Source organism: Gavia stellata, chromosome 11 (genome assembly GCF_030936135.1).
Source record: "Gavia stellata isolate bGavSte3 chromosome 11, bGavSte3.hap2, whole genome shotgun sequence".
Lineage (NCBI taxonomy): Eukaryota > Metazoa > Chordata > Aves > Gaviiformes > Gaviidae > Gavia > Gavia stellata.
The window spans coordinates 4,170,144-4,188,086 of NC_082604.1; the positions used below are offsets into that span (position 1 = coordinate 4,170,144).

At 43.2% G+C, this 17,943-nt stretch overlaps 1 protein-coding gene across 1 annotated transcript in view; it reads left to right on the plus strand.

Moving 5' to 3' along the window:
* MYO7B (myosin VIIB) overlaps positions 1-17,624 on the plus strand; it is a 48,598-nt gene extending 30,974 nt beyond the window's left edge. Inside the window, exons 30-48 of the mRNA XM_059822581.1 lie at positions 281-508; positions 949-1,113; positions 1,703-1,820; positions 1,914-2,040; positions 2,799-2,968; positions 3,672-3,853; positions 4,661-4,788; positions 5,346-5,503; positions 6,000-6,153; positions 8,113-8,268; positions 11,007-11,112; positions 11,248-11,361; positions 12,250-12,337; positions 13,434-13,540; positions 14,007-14,192; positions 15,036-15,152; positions 15,723-15,806; positions 16,512-16,631; positions 17,420-17,624. Coding sequence (XP_059678564.1) covers positions 281-508; positions 949-1,113; positions 1,703-1,820; positions 1,914-2,040; positions 2,799-2,968; positions 3,672-3,853; positions 4,661-4,788; positions 5,346-5,503; positions 6,000-6,153; positions 8,113-8,268; positions 11,007-11,112; positions 11,248-11,361; positions 12,250-12,337; positions 13,434-13,540; positions 14,007-14,192; positions 15,036-15,152; positions 15,723-15,806; positions 16,512-16,631; positions 17,420-17,503 — 2,592 coding nt within the window. The 3' untranslated portion in view covers positions 17,504-17,624. The remainder of the gene's footprint in view (positions 1-280; positions 509-948; positions 1,114-1,702; positions 1,821-1,913; positions 2,041-2,798; positions 2,969-3,671; positions 3,854-4,660; positions 4,789-5,345; positions 5,504-5,999; positions 6,154-8,112; positions 8,269-11,006; positions 11,113-11,247; positions 11,362-12,249; positions 12,338-13,433; positions 13,541-14,006; positions 14,193-15,035; positions 15,153-15,722; positions 15,807-16,511; positions 16,632-17,419) is intronic.
* The last annotated feature ends 319 nt before the right edge of the window (positions 17,625-17,943 follow it).

Below are 17,943 nucleotides of genomic sequence, written 5' to 3' on the forward strand. Positions count from 1 at the left end.
AGCAACATTTGCACATGCACTTAAGGGGATATATAGGGGTTAAACAAAGTACAAGGAGAAAATACAAGATTGCAAACCAGAGCTGCTTTGTCTTATCTTCCAACTTACTTTTCCCAATAACATCCCTGTGCATAAAAATACACACATTTACCAAAATATAACTTGCACACCCATCCGCTTACCTTTTCAGAGTTTTTCTTGCTGTCAGGAGACCAGGAGCTTTGGGTTTGTTGTCCTCCAAAGCAGGCATGCCAGTAAATGCAGTGTCCCTTTGTTCTAGGTCTGGTCATTGGGTGGGGGACGAGATCATGTCCTGGATGCCATCTCTCAGTGTGAACAGCTAGTGAAGGAGCGGGGCACACACGAACGCAATGCGCCCTGGCGACTTTACTTCCGGAAGGAAATCTTCACCCCCTGGCACAACTCCCAGGAGGATCCTGTCAGCACTGATCTCATTTACCACCAAGTCATTCGCGGCATCCGGTTTGGAGAGTATCGTTGTGAGAAGGTGGGTCTCCTTATTCATCCTCCTAAAGAGACAAAACTATATTAACATTTCCCACATTAAAAAGCAGGAGAATGAATGAAGTTTCTAGTAGCTGTGAACAACCCTTCCCTTCTTAATGGACAGTTCCCGTCCAGGTGATTATACCAGCTGTCACACTGGCAGCTGTAATTGATACATATTTTTTTTCTGCAGCTTACAGTTCATATGACAGCTGGAGGCATGTCCAAGGGGGCAGTTTAGGTCCTTTTAAATTGCTAATAATCTCTTTGATGCAATGGTTGTGTGAAGTTCATCTTTCCTTATGCTGGATGACTGTCGAGAGTTATCCAGACAAAAAAGGAGAAAACCCCATTCCTAAACTGGCTTCAAGGTTGAACGAGGCTAGCTGGACTTTATGACATCTTACTAGGCCTCTTTTAATGGATTAATTGTTTCAGGAGGAGGATTTGGTGGAGATAGGTGCAAAATATTGTTACATCCAGTTTGGAGATTCCATCCACAATGAACTTGTGCAGAAGGTGCTCCATGATTGTATCCCAGTGAAACAGCTGAAATCCAAGCCCCTGGAAAAGTGGGTGAGCCTTATAACCTATGCACATGCGAAGGTAAGAGTTTTGTCTGGCACTGCTAGGTAACCACTCTCAAGCACCAGCTTCTGCTTCTTTTACCATTTCCTTTTATGAATAGTCTGTTGAGGGAAGAAGGAAAAACATCTCAGTTTGTATATCCCAAATAATTAAGACTGGGAGAAAGAAGAACTTTTCCACTCACTCTTCCATGTAGGGCTCAACAGGGGACAGAATGAAAAAAGTGTATTTAAATCTCTGAATAGAGTATCTTTCAAGGCTCTCTGTCTTACAGCTGACAATTGAATCAGGTTGGGCATGGGATGAAATGATCTGGATGGGTTACCTGAATTACTTCCATGGCACTCAAAGTGTGTTAGACTCTGAACAGATCAGTCAGTGGGGATTTGAGGGAAATTTGGGATTCACAGGCCTGTGGGCAGCCTCAGCTACATGTGGCTTGGGCCCCTGGAGGCTGTTTCTGATTCGACTTTCTCTAGGTATCCTTGACACCAGTGATAGCAGAGGGCTCTTGGGTACCTCTGGGATCAGGCCTGCTCTTTATTGTTTGCAGATCATGCAAACCAGATTTTACTGAGAAAACCTTGGCTATCTTTTTATATTGCAGGCCCCATACACACAGGACCGTCTCTCCCGTCAGACTGTGAAGGAACAGCTTCTAGATTTTGCTCGCTTTCAGTGGCCTTTGCTTTTTTCACGATTCTTTGAAGTCACTAAGTTTTCAGGTAACGCCTGGAGCGTGGGAGTAGAGGACAGATATAAGACCAATAGAGGAGGACTTGTATAGCATTGGTAAGGTGTTTTTTCTGCATTATCAGGTCCCAGCTTGCCCAAGAACCACTTTATCGTTGCCGTAAATTGGAAAGGTATCTGCTTCTTGGATGAGTCAGAAAAGCGTCTCCTTGAGCTGACCTTCCCAGAGATAACTGGCATCCACACCAACAGGTGAGTGCCCCAGAAAGGCAAGATCTGAAGAAGGCATCGCTGCCCATATTCAAAAAGGGTCTTCCATGTAGGAGGGAGGTATACTTTCTCTGCCATCCCCCTAGGTGATTTGATCTGAGCCTGGAAAGGTGATTTAGCCTTGGTCTGGGAAACAGAAGGGGACAAGTTTTGAGCAGACTGTAAAGGAAATACTGAAATTTCTACATCTTCCCAGCTGGTGGAAAGAAAGATGATCCTGCTTAGTCAGAAAGGTGTAAGGAAGCACAGACAGGCATCAAGACAAGAATGGCCCAAATAACTAACATAGTTAAGCCGCTGTCTGTTACGCATGCTGGGAGTTAGTATACTTCTCAGGTGTGATGGACCTGAACAGGATAACTGAGGGGAAAAGGGTAACCATTGGCTTGCTCAGGGCACACATCCTTGAATCAGATCAGTCAGAGAATAGAGTCGTACATACACAAAAAATACCTCTGTGACGACTGTCACAGATTTCATTAGTTGCCCAGTTACTCCGAAAGAAGGGTGTTCTTTTGTCTATAATGAAGCACTTTTGTACAAAACATGGCAGAGTCCAGAGGGAACCTGAACCATTCAGTCCTTCATACGTACCAACTCATGAGAAGGCAAATTAAGAACTACCAACACCCACTGTAAGGGGGTTGTCTGCAAGGGGGTGTAGGAGCCTTGGCTGTGATTGCAGATGGGTCTGTAAGTTTTTCAGATGCTCTGGTAACAAACTGTTGAATAATACATAGGGCAGTGAAGTCATTTGGACAGAGTTGCACTCTCATCACACTTCGTGCCGAGGAGTTTGTCCTGACATCTGTAAACAGCGTTGTCATTGCTGAACTGGTGGTCATGTTCCTGGAAGGACTGAAGAAGAGATCACGATTCGCTGTGGCAATGCATGAGAAAAAATCCCAAGGTAAGTCCTATAACTTTACTACAGGGTAGGGAAGAAGTCTTGAGAGAACCCGCAGCACTTGTTTGAAAGAGCTCAAAGGGAAATGGGAGAACTTCAGCAAGAGTCCCTTTGCTCCAGGAGGAATGCATAATGATCAGCACACCATACAGAGCATGAGGCAATGTCATTCAGTACCTTTGCACACAAATTTCCCTTCCTTCTCCCTTCTACTTATTTGCATATTTTATTTAGATATTACAGTGTCCAACAACTCAGCCTGCTTATATAGTAGAAAGTTGGATCTGGGCTCCCTGGAAATACTTTCCAGAAAAGTTTCACAGAGGTGGTAAACTGGAAGTTTCTGTGGAATATAGTTGGCTGGAACAGACAAGAGGGGATTAGAATGTAAACAACTTCACCTACTTACAACTAGTGAGTTTCTTCCCATGCTTTGCTGCCAGTTCTAGACACAAAATCAGCATCCATTTGAATCAAATGGGGTTTTGCCATTGCCCTCAGTGGATCAAGATCAGGCTGTTAGAGGAAATTTAAGTGATTTCTCTGAAGCGTTACCGGATAATTAGCCATATTTACAGAAATCACTTTCTATTACTAACTGAATTCAGGCCTTCAAAATACAATTCCCTTGTCTTTCACATTGCAATCCCTTTGCATTTTCTTGGACTGTCAAGCCTGAACAGTGCTGCCTTATTCTGTTTTCCAGAAGACCCTGCCATCCTGTCCTTCAAGAAGGGAGACTTGCTAATCTTCACTGAAGACAAAAGGCTGGATGCAAACTCTGGCTGGATCTGTGCCCAGAGTGAAAGGACAGGCAAAACAGGGAATGTATTTTTGGAAGACATCTACATCATTCCTTCTCTCACAAAACCCTCTAGTCAAGTGCTGGTAAGAAAAGCTGAGCTCTCTCTTTGAAGAGACTGGAAGATAAATGATAGTAACAGTGTTAAATATGATTAAATTTACAACTAGAAGTTAACTGTTCCTCCAAAGTCAGACAAGTTCTATACCTCCCATTGAAGCAAAGCATTTCATTCCGTCCTGTTTGAAAACAAAACTAAAACCTAGCCCAAACTCTAAGGAGAAGACTGCAGTTGCACAAAAGCAATGACTTTCAAAAAAAACCGTGCCGTTCACCATTAGGGATTTCAGTGCCTGGAATCGGTAGCAATTAATGGAAATGGGTGTGCCATTGAATTTTTCCTGCATCCATACTGGGCTTGATCGGTGATCAAACATTACATCTCAAGGGAAGCTCTAAGTGCAGCAGGTTACTTTAAAAGAATATGCTCTCCAAGGGAGCCAAGGTTTCCCATTGATGACTCTGTTTGATAAAAATTTTATCTTTAGTTTTAGAGACTCAGTATATTGGATAGTGTGCTAACAAGTAAAAAGCTGAAAAAGTGACAGAAAAACACACCAGTGATAAGCAGGTGCATTTTTAACAAATGTTGTGCTTTGGATAATAATTTTGGACCATCGTTTTGATGGTCACTACTGTTGGGTCTATGGCAGTTACTTCCTTGAGTCGACTACTCCCAAGTCTTTCCTGAGTCTCTGAAGATGCTGCTTAGTGGACAGAAGGTCTCCTCAAGCTTAGTATACACCATCTGTGCATATATGCTGAGTAACACCTGACAATATGTGCAGAGACCTGTGTCCATGTGACATCTCTACGTGACTGTGTCATTCCAGAGTTTGCTGATGATGTCTCCAGACCAGAGGAGGACAGCTTCACAGAACTCCTACATGGACGAACCTGATGAAGAGGATCTCAAAGTGAAGCCTTACACCCTGGAGGAGTTCTCCTATGAACACTTCAGGTGAAGTTCTCTGTATAGTGTGTGCCCTAGGAAAGTTCTACTTGATCGTTAGTGATCCTTAAAGCCTAGGATGTAACAGCATCTCCCATTTCTGATTGGGTTTCTTCTCTTTGTTCCCTGTAATGACGTGTGACTTTGGACATGCAGCGATTCTGGCACATGCCTGCTTGTTATCTTTTGTCTGCAGAAATGCAAAGGGAAGGGTAGAAGAACCCCAGCTGGACTTTTTTCTTTTCTTTCTAGCAGGCCCTATTCTTAATTCTCACCCCTTCTTCAGCACTTACCAGCTAGCTAGGGTACGCAATATTTCAGGCCTTGGAGAGTAAGGGAAAAATTAGTTTTCTAAAACCGGTCTTCTTTTTGCAAGCCTTCTCCCCTCTGGATCTAAAAGAATATATATTTTCCTGTTCTTGTTGACATGCATAATCAAAGGAGATACAAGATCACTGTCTTGGGAAAGAACATGCCTAGAGATAAGTCTCTGTGATAATGACCTCCTATGTTCATAGCAATACTGATCCAGTGATTTTGTATTGCCTGCACTTGTCTTCATTCAGGACTCCTGAGAAGGAATCCATCAGCAAAGCTGTTCTCCAGAAATCCCGTGGGCGCAGTCAACTGTGGGCACACTCTAAGGAGCCCTTGAAACAGCCCTTGCTGAAGGCAGCATGCACAGACCCTGATCTTCGGGACTTGGCTTGTCAGGCCTTCATTGATATCCTTTCACTCTTCTCTTTGGGACCTGAGAACACTCAGGGGAAGGAAGAGCTAGCTACCTCCACTAAACTCACCTTCATTGAGATAATACTGCATCCACATTACAGGGGATACATTTACAACAAGGTGGGGGGGGGGGGGGGCATCAACTCTGCACAACTTAGCAATGTTTCCCTTGTCTACAGAGGAAAGTTTCTTATTCCTTCCCAATGCTCCACAACTCCTGATGGCTCACTTAACTGAGAATGTGGCTTTAGGAGTGAGATTTACCGCATATGCCCAGAGCAAGCAGCTAATACAGTACAAATCACAGCTAAGCAGTGACTGCTGCACGGGGAAAGGGGGTAGGGGACAGGCAGGGAATATGTTGCAGACCCTCTTCCCAGTATTTGCCACTTAGACATCAACAGAGTCACTAATATGTTAGGATCCAGGTGAGATTTCCCATTTACCTTCCAAAATTGGCCTGCTTTTGTCCTTAACAGCACATTCACCCATCATGAAATTCATGGGAGACTATCCCTCAAAACAGGCACACTCCTCTGTGGAAGTCACTGACCAGATATTTGTAGCAGCTATCCAGGAGGAGATCCTGCGGGATGAGATTTACTGTCAGATTATGAAGCAACTGACTGAGAACAGAAACAGGTACTCACCTGGGTGCAAACACCCTGCTTCTGCAGAGCCAGGGCTGAAGTGCAGGTGGTGAGCAGGAATCCCTGCTACACCTGTGATGGGGTGGGGGCAGAGGGGGAAGGATGGCCAAATGCTGGAGTGAGACCTTCCCTTCCCCCTTTTTCCAGGCAGTGCTGTGGGGCTCACCTTTGCAGAGCACTCAGAACCATTGACTGGCAGGACCGTTACTTGTCTCCCTTGAGCTGCTGCTTTGCTCCCATAAGCATTCAGTGCTTGTCTCTGTGGAGTATGGTGTGACACAGGCAAGGTGTTACTGAAGCCCTCTTACTCCCAAGGCAGCTGTAGAGAAAATATGGCACTGCATAGAGTTTTTGCATGCTTTCAGTGACTGCACTGACAGCTCTCCATTTTTTTTTGTTTCCCAATGACAGTATTTCCCTCCTATAAGCACGTAGTTCACACTAGATCTTTTACTACCAGTGAATCCTTTTGAGTCGTTACATTAATTAGGTTACACAACTAGCTTGCAGAACAGAGTGGTTACACAGGCCCCTGCCCATGCATAAGTCTCTGAAACAGACTGGTGTTTGCTTCCCCACTCATAAAATTATAATTTGACCTACTTTCAGGGGAACTGAATTGCAAAAAGAAGCTTAAAATAATATTAACAATATGGTTTGTCTGTTTCTAGCTGCATTGTGTCACTGCAAAAGTTAGAGAAGGAGCTTCTATTTCTTTATTTTCTTTCTTACTGTTCCACAAATATTAAACTTAGTGGAACTTTTACCATGAGTGTAACTACTAAATGGTAAATTTCCTTGCCTGCGGTAAATGTTACAGGCTATTTAACACATAGTCTGTAACCATGGTGCCAGTGCCATGCCTGATGTACTCTACCAATTTAGTCCTGTGGGTCATTCAGTGTTTTGAGAGGGATCACTGATGTGGAAAAAACAATGCTTGAAAGGTGGCTATTTCCATATGTTTTCATTAGAACAGCCAGAGCAACAAATCTTTCATCCTTCCCAGGCTACTGCCCTGTGGACCACGTCACGCTCTCACACAGACACAAACACCACTGATCTATAGAGTATAAATGGGATTAAAATAGTGTGTCTTCATCTGCAAAATTAGAAAAGTAAATGGGAATAAAGAAGCCAGGACCTCTTTATTCAGCAGTCTGGTGCCCATTCAAAGGTAGACCTGCTGGCTTTCCCAATCAAAACCACTTCACACCATTTAGCATTTCAGAGCAATCCCTGGGACACAGCTGAAGTGTGTCCTTCAGCTGCTCCTGGTTTTGAAGGTAGAATGACTGACCACCTCCTGGCTGCAGAGCCTTTCTTACTGGTGAGGGTGAGATGCCAGAAGAGCTCTGACTGGCAGATTTCACAGGTCCAGAGGCTGGAAGATCTGTCTTTCTGCCTGAAAATTGTACAAACTTGATCTGGAGTTTTGAAGAACCGTAACTACCTCATTACATAATGCCATCTACCTGCTCATTTTTCAGAGCAGGAGCATGTGTAAGGGAAAGTCAGTTACAAACAAAGCGCTTGTGCTCTGAGCACTGCTGACTAGCACAGAGGGCAGGTGAATACAAACAGCTGATCAAGCACAATCCAAATTCATGTGAGCTTGAACAGCAAATTGACAGTGGCTTTCCAAGAGGATGGCACCAGGGTCACTGCTGCCAAGATGACTGTTAAACTGGAGCTTATATTTATTCATGAGATTCACAACTGTCATGAATATTTATCAGTCAGGATTTAGCATTGTCTTTGCATACAGGCTGTGGTCGTTGCACAGAAAACGGCTGCCAGATTCTGTGTGAAGGCTCTGTTGATTTGTAGCTCTCTGCTGAATGGCACAACATACCATGATGGGAGTGTGTTTCTCTTCCCTGTAGCTGGTGTGCGGTCAAACAAGGAATTATATGTGGCTATAGCAGAACCGTTTGCTTTGTATTCACAGGTATAGCGTGACCAAGGGCTGGCAGCTCCTTTGGCTCTGCACTGGCCTGTTCCCACCCAGCAAGTCACTGCTGAAACATGCCCAGAAGTTCATGGAGACACGTCAGAAAGAGACACTGGCCCTGGAGTGCAGTCGAAGGATTCAGACAGTGATGAGGTAAACAGTCTGGCATGTAGCCAGCTCAAAGTGTTAAAAAATCATGAATCAGGTGCCAAAAAGCACAGGGGCTAAAAATATTGAGACTCTTACTTTCCTTTCTCACTTTACATCCCTTTTTTTTAAGTTACCATTATTTTTAATTCTCTTATGGACTTTGAACCACTAAGAGAAGTCTGTGTCACAGATTCCCTTTTTTCTTTCAGAGAGTTAGCAACATTTTAAGAAGTTCAGCATCACACATAGTCACTTGACTCCCAGAGCTGGGAATTTCAAACATCCTAAAGGGCGTGCAGCTTGAAATGAAATCTTGCATTGTCATTCATGAGGTCCTGACCTTGCTTTCCTTTGGTCAGGCAGCATATCCATATCCCCCTTACATGTGCCTGAGGATTAGTCTTGAGTTCGTTGAATCTCAGCAGCACAGAGCTGCACATGTGCAGCTAAAAGTACTAGGTTTTACTCATAGTGGGGTGGCACCACTGAAGTCACTGACATCTGCAGTGCTAATGCGGCTCTGCTCGTTTTCTGATGGTGAAGCAAAGCAAATCCATGCTAGGAAGACAGGACCAACACAGTCATTTCCTATTCTTTGAAGAAAGCCAAATGAGCAAAGCCTCAAGATTTACATGGCTGCTCACACCAAGGCCCTTCTCAGTACTCTAGGCATTACCCCTGTCCTGGTGAGGGTTGAAGCAACAGGGCCTCCAGCCCCCAGTGCTTCCCAAGCTTCTGAATGACTTGTTGGTGTAATGAACTTGACATGACCAGAGATAGTGGAAGGGCTACCTGGTTTTCAGGAAGGATCAATGGAACTGTAGGGGGAAGGTTTCCCTACATTCCTCCAGACACTGGAATTACTCAGCTTGACACTCTGAGAGCACAGTGCTTTGGCATCAAGGTTAACCCCAGCCTTCTCCCTTTTGGTGCTGCTGTGAGTTACCACCTGCCTGCCACAAACCTTTTCAGTAAAGAAGCTGCCCAATGATTTCTCCCTCCAGCTCTTCCATCCTCCCCCTTCTCTTAGGCTGGGCCCTGTGTTGGGTCTGTGGGCCAGGCTCGAGGGGAATGCTAACACAATGGCTGTCCCCCTTGCAGCGGATGGGTTTTGGCACTGCTGGGGAAATGTCACTGCACATTGAACTCGCTTTTGAAGTGCCTGAAAAATGCATGGCGAGGAATGCTATTCATTGTTTTTTTCTACAGAGAAGACTGAAAATTTCCTGCCTCCTTATATCATGTGCTATTCATGCTCTAAGCCCTGTTGAGCTGTATAGAGCTTCTTTAGAGTGGTGAAACGCGGCAGGGGGGGGAAGCAGAATGGGCTGTTTGGGAGAATTCTGTCTGCTAAACTGCCCCAGATCTGGAGCCTGGGGGATGGGAAGAGGAACAAAGACAAATGTTGTTTTCTAAGAGCATTTCTTTTCCTAAGATTAAACCTGCACCTGCTTTTAATAGAATATAATAGAATATTTCAGTTGGAAGGGACCTACAATGATCATCTAGTCCAACTTCTCCCTGTAAGTAATATGCTGTCTTTGGAAAGGGGAGAGAGGCAGTTCAAAGGACTGACCTACAACACATAGACTAGAAGCCAGCTGAGCCCTTGGGTACACCTCTTCCTCCATAAACAGCTTCATCCCCAGACTCCTGGCCAGGGAACCAGCGAGTACTCTCATGGGGGTTAAGCAGATCTTGCTTTGGCTGAGGCTGCAAGGAGAGATGGCCCTGTGCCTCCAGCCAAGCTGCTGCACTTCTGTCATCTCCCACAGCCTCCCTCTACTGCAAGTTCAAAAACAGATGACTGAGTAGGGCAGGTCCACACTCCTTACAGTGCCTGTACATTACTAGAGCACGTGGTGTTCAGCTTGGTTTACAATCAGGTTTTCCTTCTCCAAATGGAACTGCTACTTTATTTAATGGAAAAAAATTAGTTTTCAAATCCACATGACTAAAGTTGGATGCCAGACTAAGCTCCCTTCCTGAGAGACTGGCCCAGTGTGAGAAAGGAGTTTGGCCCATAAGCTATGGCGTACAAAATCTCCAAACAGCCTGCTCTGTGCCACTGAGCGCAGGAAAATACCAGCCCCAGATAGTAATGTGCAAGATTTGTCCTCATTTTAACTGTATCAAGGCTTTTGCATGACCCAGACTTCAGGGACAATTTCTTTGCTTCAGAAGGCAGCTCTGCATGAGGTATAATTTCAGAGAACTGGGATTGTACGGTTTAAGTACCTCTTGAGTCAGTGATTACGTGCAAGCTCTTATATAAAATGTAATGCTACTAGCAGCCCTTCAAACTTTTCTGGTACTTGCCTCCTGAGCTGTAACTCATTTTGCATCTGAATGCATATCTTTTTGCTGACACAAGAATTAAATAAAATGTATTTCTCCTTGTGGCCACTATCTTCACACTTCAGTAACAGTAAGGAAAAATGTCACTGAATATATAGAAGAGGTGATGGTGCTGGCTAGGAAGGTGCCTTATTCATGCACTCTCCTTGCAGAGTAGAACAGACTTTTAATATACATGCTAATAAGACCCTCAGTTTCTTGCTGTTAATACATGTTAATGCTGTTAATTTGCATTGGGGTGAAGGTCCATTAGTGCCTGCCCCATGTCACAGTACTAGCATTTTGGGTAGAGTCTGTTGGTCGGGTGGAATACTGTTGTTCACCTTCTCAAAGATTAAACATCCAGCACTGATCTCTCTTATGACGGTGGTGGCATTTTCCAGGAGTGGCTCCAGGAAGTGGGCACCTCATCCTGTGGAGGTTGAGGCCATCTTACAGAACAACACTAAGATCTCACACAAGATTTGCTTCCCCAATGAAACAGAACAGGTGAGAACTTCCTTGTTTTCCTAGCCTTGACCATTTTCCCAGCCATGATATGTTCATACAGGAGCACGTTTCAAGACATGCAGTGTTCTCATTTCTTCCTCTCCTCTGTGTAACAAGAGTATTGTTATGTCATAGACATTTGATGTGGGAACAAACACCAAAGTCCGAACTCTGTGTCAGAACATCGCTTCCAAATTGCAGCTGAGCTCCTGGGAAGGTTTCAGCCTCTTTGTGAAGATTGCAGACAAGGTAACTCATCTCAGCTATGGCAGTGTAGCCAGACTCTCCCCTCCTCTCTTACTTATTTACTAGACCACCTAAACAACCATATATGAAGACAAGCAACAGAGCAGGTCACTACTGCTTCTGTCTTACTGAGGGGATAGAACCTAGACTTGAACTTTTAGGACCTGACAATTATTTTGAGTCTCTTGAAGGGGCTGGATGGAGATGCAGAGTTTCTATCAGTCTACCAGCACACAGCAGAGAAGATGCGGGCTTTCTTGCAGCTGCTGGGATAGCAGCAAATTCCGTGTTGCATACTGCTGTATTCAGCCCTTTTCCACTAAGGCTTTGCCCAGGAGGTGTGTTGCATGTGTACAGTACCCACTAGTGTTAGGGAGAGCAGTGGCTGTCCAGCACCAGCTGATTGCTCTCTAGTTTCTCAGAAGCTTGCCTTGCCTGAGCTGACGCTTGGGTTGGCTGCCTTGCTGAGAGGTCCCTTCTTTCTGGAACTGTGATCAAGGAAAAAGCAAGCACTGAGTCCAAGCACAGGGAGTTTCTGATGTGCTGCATTCCTGAAAAGAGGAAACAGGTATGTGCCAATATTTTACAAAAAGGAGATTGCCAAAAGTAAAGCAGGCATCTTCAGCTTGACTTCAATAAGCAGGTTGGAAAGAAGAAAGCAACAGAAGATGCAATAAAAATCCCTATACAAAATGTAAATCATTTGAGCCATCCTCCTCCTATTTCTCTACTTCTTTCCCCTTGCCTCTGTATTTCCTCCCATAATTGTGCTCTCTTACCATAGACAGGGAAAGAAAATTCAGCCTGATACTTGGGTATGTTGGCACAGGCAGTATTTGATATGATCTGCTAATCCCTCCTTTGCCCCCTTCATTGCTTGGCCTCTTCCAGGTGATCAGTCAGAATGAAGCAGACTACTTCTTTGACTCACTAAGGCAGGTGACAGACTGGAACAGAAGGAACAAACCAGGGAAAGATGGTAAGGAGAATGCCAGCATGACAAGAAGCTGCATGAGATGATGTGTTGAACTGGGAAAACAGCAAATTTATCCAGTAGGATTTACTCCATCTTGGGAAGTGTGTGGCAGAGCCTTATATCCTTTTTGTTTGTACATACACCATTATTGCCTGCACCAGCAGTAAGATCCAGTGACCTGATGCAGCCCAGCGCTGGTTATCAGAAACACCAGAACACCTCTCCAGAAATTTTAAATTGGTACCAAAGATTTTTTGACCTGTTGCATCCGAAACACACAGCCTGACGCACACAAGTTAGATAGGTTGATCTTCTTTACAGTCCAAGGTTCATGCATTGGCAGGTCAGGTATCAGTCAACACATGTAAATAGGTTCTTTACACAGTGTCACTCCCATCCTTGGGTTGTTAGAAAATTGTTGTCTAGATTATTACCTGGTGATACCAAAGCACAAGTTATATTGCCAGGGGAACACTTGTTGGAATAAGTCAGTATAACACTAATGACAGCAATTCTTTGCACTTCAACCCCATGTATAACATACATTTTGAAATCTACATCAAACTCCACTCAAATTTCATATTAATTTATTTCAGGACAGCTGAGGGTTAACTTCCTGAAACACTATCTATGTATCTAAGACTTTCTAACTTCCATTTTCTCCCCACAGCTGATGCAGCTGCTAGGAGCTCTGAAAATCACAGCATAAAGATCTCTTTATCTGTGCACTAAATCAGAATTCATTTCTGTAAACATAGGCATCAGGGAATGTACCTGCATCAGTATAACAGAATTCAGGTATGCTGCACATTGGCAGGCAGCTGTCATGAGCATCAAGAAATGACAACACTCATATTGCTGGCATCGTCAACTTCTTCCTCCATCTCTGAAGAGCCTGCATCTTAGATCATTGCATGATCAGTGCCCAAGAACTGACAACTAATCACTTTCTTGTTCATCTAAAATGGCCTTTTGTACTTTTTTGTTAGTAGTTTTGTTACTGTTAAAACCAGAATTTCATTTCTGAAGAAACTTAACAAGCCATTTAAAAAGTGCAGAACTCTACAGTGATACATACTAACAAGGTGTGTTTCCTTAGGGGCTGCTATGTCTGTGGCTTATGAGGTGTACTTCATGAGAAAGCTGTGGCTGAATGTAACTCCTGGGAAGGACCTGAAAGCTGATTCCATTTTTCATTACCACCAGGTAACCAGCTCCCTAAAGCATAAATATAATGGCAGACAATGTGATCCAAGAAACACTCCTGAGAAAGTAAGCCTGCTGGATTATTACCGTCTCCCTCACCAAGGCCTGCATTATAGACCCTCCAGAGGAATGCCTCTGGAGGGCACAGCTCACCTTGGGAGCCGATTTATTTCTCAGTGTTCACACCTTAGCTATATTGCTTATGTTAGGAACACAGCTCCCTAATCTAACTGTTCCCTGGAGGTACTCATCTTACTCTGTAATTGTATGGAGAATCATAGAATGGTTTGGGTTGGAAAGGACCTTTAAAGATCATCCATAGAACGTCCAGAAGGAGTCAAAAGATCTTGGGATGCCCTTGGGCTGTGTTTGGCGAGACTCACGTCCAGACCTCACAGATTTAGCATACATAAGTCAGTGTCTGCTTCAGCCCATTCCATCTGGATTCAAAGCTAGTCTCTTCCAGGAGTTGCCAAAGTACCTCAGAGGCTACCACAAGTGTTCCAAGGATGAAGCTGTCCAGCTGGCGGGGCTGATTTATAAAGTGCGCTTCAACAATGACCGCATGCAGCTGGCAACCATCCCCAAAATCTTGAAAGAGCTGGTGCCAGACAATCTGCTCCGAGCAATCTCACCAGATGAGTGGAAGAAGGTAAGAACATCAGCTTTCATTAACCATGCTACTTCCACAGAGCTTTGTGAGATAAGACAGACAGCAAGACACACTACTTTTTTTGATCTGACAGTCTTTGGAAGCACCATGGAGGGATGCTAATGCATGTTGCTGTTTTGCCTCTTAGAATCTAGATTTTGCATCCTCTCTACCAAATCTCTGAAAGGTATCTGCAGGCCTGGATGATTGATTTCAGATGTGCATTTTTCTTGGAGATACTAATCTATTTTCAGTGCCCAGAAGAAGAGTTAGAGATATGAAAGTCAGTGATAGGACTGGGCATTTGAGGATCTTGTAGAGAAACAGAAAATTAAGATGTGTCCTAAATATTTCAGTTTGGCCAGCAAATCAGTCACCTTGCACTGTGTGCATGCTGCTCATAGCAACAGGCTCTTTTCTCCACCAAAAGGCAAGAAAGTTTCAGCAGGCACTTATCACTTAGTCCACTGAGGAAGACACAGGACACTTTCAAATACAGAGGGAAAATTCACCCTACACGTTTCAGAAGACAATGCAATACCTGTCTGTGGGTGTTGAACACCGGCTTTCTGAATTTTGTTTCATCCCATATTGCCCCTCTGCCCTGAAATCCATTCCCTTGGGCTCCTGGACTTCCTTCAGCCAACTGAGGGACACTGGGGAGGTTCTGGCTCCACCTTGCCCCATGGCATGGTAGGCTATTTTCATTTCCACAGTCGTCTGTTGCTGTGGGCACAAGACTGATCTTGGTGATGGTCTGATGCTGTCTTTAGTGCTAATGCTGGACATCGGAAACTTGCTTATCTCCAACTGAATAGGCTTTGTATCCTTTATTCTAAACAGAGCATTACTGCAGCATATAGCAAACATGAAGGAAAAACTGTGGATGAGGCCAAGATTGCCTTCTTGAAAATGATACACCGGTGGCCAACATTTGGATCAGCCTTCTTTGAGGTGAAGGTAGGTTTAAAGGCCTTTATGAATGGCTTTGGTAGTAGACCAGCACTGGGGGATATGGAGTGATATAATTCCGTATCTGTGTTAAGTGAGAATGCATTACAGGCTGGCTTCCCATCATCTGCTGAGGAAACCTCAGTTCCTTGAAAGTGGGGAGATGGGTTTTTTATCCCTTCTGAACTATGCCTGTTATTTACTGGCTATGTTGTTGTTCCAGTTGTAATACTTCATATTACAACTGTGTAGTAGATGGGGTCTTTTAGTTGTAAAGATACTTAACTGTCCTGTCATTGTTCTCCACAACAAAATGCTGCCTTGTATCTCTGGGACTCTTCCCTCAGAGCAGAACTGTACTAATCCTCTCATTCTGCAGTGGATACCTCCAGGAATCATTTCCCACTTGCTACCTTTAATTTCCCCTCGCTAGGCTCTTAACTGGTTTGCAACCAACCATTAAGCTATAATATTATATTATAATATTATATATAATTGGACACCGTTAAAGGTCACTATGCATCTAATAGGGATCATTTTTTCATTTTCTGCTTATCTTGCTCTGCTACTTGTTTATAGCAAACCTCGGAGCCAAATTTCCCAGAGATTGTGCTGATTGCAATCAACAAGCAAGGAGTCTCACTGATACATCAAAAGACAAAGGTAACAGTTGCTTCTCAAGAATCTGTCTAAGGAAGGATTTCATTGACAGTGCTAGTTTAGGGACAGCGACAGGACCTTCTCCTTGAAGGAGAGGATAGAGTCCCTTTATTTATTTTCTGTGTGAAACCGAATAAAATGTTACTGCCTCAAACCACTTCTTTGCAGTTTCTGCACTGGAAAGGAAACAGTATAGAGCATTTCTGAAAAAAAAGTGGTAATCATAATGGACCTGGGCAAAGCGGTAAGATCAGGCAGATGGATGGACAGTGCACTAGAGAATTTGCTTCAGAGAAATGCTTCGCAGGAAACCCAAACTGTCTAAAAGATCAGGTCAAATAACAGCTTTTACCAGCTCTCTAACCCAGACAAACAGTACAGTATTACCAAATTCCCAGGCAAAAGCATTTATGAATATCACTATTTGCTTTTAATAAGAGAACAAATATCCAGCGAGTTTTAGATTATTGTAAATATAATGGCAGTGTGCTAAGGCAAAGATCAATATATAATGAAAGGAAGTCTCATTAGAGCGATTAAGACTCACCTGCTTGGTGAAAATACAATATACCACTATTCTGGATGCAAGATCTACCTTGATCCACTGTGTTTATAAATGAAGTGGGGAAGAAAAAGAATGCTCTGGCTTTACAGGTTTTCTTACATAACAGCCCATTTTCATTTGAGAAATGTTGCATATCCTTACAGGATATTTTAACAGTCTACCCCTTCAATAAAATCTCCAATTGGAGCAGTGGGAGCACGTATTTTCACATGACAATAGGGAGCCTGGTACGAGGAAGCCGGATCCTATGCGAGACATCTCTGGTAAGAAGAGTTTTGTTAACTTATACACAAGAAACTCCTAATTTTTCCTTTACATCCAGAATTGCTATAAAACAATCCTGCCAAAACAGATGTTAAAACCAGTGCAGATATAAAAAGCATTCACTGCTAGGTCAATAAAACTGTAGTTTAGAACTGATTCAGTGCTATATAATGCCATCTGATGCAAAGAAGTAAGCCACAGAGACAAGGAAAAATAGTGATTTCCAAAATTCTGCCCATACATCAAAATTCTATCTATCTGAAGCATTAAGAAAAGACTGCACTTACCCAAAAAACTATGTAAGAGGCTTTTTGTCTTGCATGGTTTGATCCATCAATGCAGTAACACCATCCTTGTAAGATTTTACACTTGTCAATGAGTGGTACCACCTTTTTAAGAATTGGTTTCAGATTGTCCACAGACTCAGACAAGCATCACTGTATTGATATTTAAAGGTAAATTTGTAATGATAACATAAAAACATTTAAGGAATAACTTCTCTCCCAGAAAAGCTGCGATTCCTAAGTATAAGATGTCAATCTATAGAATAAAATTTTAGTTTGAGTGACAAGGAGACAGTAGAGCTATGCTCTGTAAAGCTTTGTAGCTCTATGAAGGGAAAAGCAGAGGGAGGAATAGTAAATAATTATCAAAACGGTGATAGCTGTTGGAAGAGGAGATGTCCATGCAGGGGAGAACCTAAGAAGATAAAACAGGGAGGAAATTATAGTTGTATTTGCTTCTGGAGCTCTTTGAGAGATTTAAGACTTTTTTTCTTTTCTGACAGGGTTACAAAATGGATGACCTGTTAACATCCTATGTACACCTACTAATGAATGCTGTAAACAAGCAAAAGAACCTCCCAGCCTGAGAGTGGAAATAGAACCCATGACCTGTATCTGTGCCAAACTACCTATAATTTCATATTCCAGAAGAAATGCCATTTAAAAAAATATTAATCTTGATGATCAGTCTTCTGATCACACACTGAATGAACTGTGTTGCTGAAACATTACCACAAGGGAAGCTCAAGTGAGCATGTGCTTTCAAATACCTGTAACACTTGTCTGTCTTAGATGTAGTGTAAGAATTCCATTCAGACTTTAGATTTAGAGAAAGTTTAGCTGGATTTTAATGTAATATGGGGGTGGGACGCAGAGCAACCCTGATATGAGAGCCTCTTCTGATACTTGAAATCTCCATTCTTAAAGAGAGACACACATTAACAGTTTTCTTCCTTTTGGAAAGAAAATGTTCCCTTATTGCATATGCTCTTACCAAATGCATAAACTCCTTGAGTCTTTGCAAACA